Below are 1,754 nucleotides of genomic sequence, written 5' to 3'. Positions count from 1 at the left end.
AAAGTGATCATGGCTCCACCTATCTTCACTCGGTACCTGGCGTTGCCTTCTATTTCCAATGGTCTTCTTAGGTTTCCCGGCGAAAAAACAATTAGATCGTCGAAGAAATGCCCGCCCATAAACTCCTCCATCACATCTTCGAACGAATCTTATCAGCTGACTTCAAATCTGCACATGGCTTATCTATCTCCTCTTGCTTGGGTAATTTCCTGTTTTCACTGAATTCCTTCTTCAATCCGTCTAGATCAACCCGTACCGCCTTCAAATGCACTTTTTCTTTATCAGACTCCTTTTGAGAAGTTTGATTATCGGACTCTTTAACGTCGCGAAGTGATTTGGAAAGAATTTTGTAACCTAAAATCCACCTAAAAGTTAGTAGAAAACAAATGCCGGCTAGGCTTGTAACAAACTCCGCATCAATGCATGACACCAACACTTTGGAAACTCATGGAACCCAGACTTTATAAAGTTTGAGAAACATATTTACAGGTGAAGGAAAGACGATAAAGATATCAGCAAACCAAATAATATAAATACTTGCTTGGCAAAAATAAATATATAAATTTTTGTACATAAATATAGCAGTATTCAGACACTTACCTAAGGCTATATCGACGCAATTTAATTTTCCAAAAAATGAGAAAATGACGAGGAAACAAAACCTGGGACGGTTTTGAGGCTCTCATGCGCTGTGTGTTTAACGATGCTGGAGCTGAACCGGACGATCTTTGCCCGGCCTTCCGTGTCCCCCAAATAATAATTCAAGTTACCCCGGACGGCCTTGTCTATTTGGGTAACGGCACCCGCCCCGTACCCGTAAGCGGTGGAGCACAAGTTCTTGGCAGATGTTACATCGGGTGTGATTCGTTTGACCGAATCGGGTGTTGGCCACCGAGGTCCGAAGCTTTTCCGTTTCAGCGAATCGGTTGTCCCGGCGATGTAATCCCAGATCCCCATTTTTTCTCTGTAGCTCAAAGCGTCAGGCTTTCCACTTTATCTTGGTGGCTTTATGAATAAGTGGGGAAGTTTGTGACTTGACTTTAGCGCTATTATTAGACCCTGAGATTGGGACGTTTGGCGCCAATAGTAATAATACGTGTTTTGTGTATATTGCGTTTGTATCATTATTATGAAACGATATGGTTACGGTGTAATAACCCGTCCCGGAATTTACGGAAGAAAATGGGTATTTTTGTATTTTCACTAAGTTAGAGGGATATCTTTCTTTTTAAAATTGTTTTTGAGTCTTAATTGGTGAGCCCAAGGGCCCAACCCCTGTTTTGTCCCCGGTTCCCTTTCCCTTTTCTTTTCTTTTTCTGAAAAGTCTTCTCTTCTCTCTTCTCTCTTTCTTCCTCCGTGCTCTCTCTTTCCCCCTCCTCTCGATGCTCTTTCCTCCGACAAGAACACACACACACACACCCACAACTACACCTACTCGAGGAAATCATCACCATCATCGCCATTCAACTGCATCTCTCTCTCTCTCTCTTTCCCCTGCTCGCGGCGTCGGGAGGACACGAACACCTCCGGCGAGTTTTGGTTGTTTTCCGGTTGGGTAAGCCCTTTTTCTTCTTCTTTTCTTATGTTAGACTTTGCCTAGATGTGGTTATTGAGTTTGGGTTCTTGATTTCCAAGGTTTTGGAGTGTTTTTGGCACGGGTGAGTGCACACCCAATTTTCCGGCGAGCACCGCCCCTTTCGAGGCAATTTCCGGCCAAAACACGGAGAGTTGGCCGGCGTGCGAAGTATCAATCT

General features: G+C 43.9%; 1 protein-coding gene across 1 annotated transcript; it reads right to left on the bottom strand.

The window, feature by feature from the left end:
* Nucleotides 1-988, bottom strand: LOC137741311 (uncharacterized). The gene is made up of 2 exons (XM_068481032.1): nt 663-988; nt 1-354 (listed from the first exon to the last, which is right to left on the bottom strand). The coding sequence occupies exons 1-2, from the start codon at nt 955-957 to the stop codon at nt 131-133; spliced, it is 519 nt and encodes a 172-aa protein (XP_068337133.1). The 5' UTR covers nt 958-988; the 3' UTR covers nt 1-130.
* Between the last annotated feature and the right edge of the window lie 766 nt (nt 989-1,754).

Source organism: Pyrus communis, chromosome 8 (genome assembly GCF_963583255.1).
Source record: "Pyrus communis chromosome 8, drPyrComm1.1, whole genome shotgun sequence".
Classification (NCBI taxonomy): Eukaryota; Viridiplantae; Streptophyta; class Magnoliopsida; order Rosales; family Rosaceae; genus Pyrus; species Pyrus communis.
This window is presented reverse-complemented; position numbering and strand designations above follow the sequence as displayed.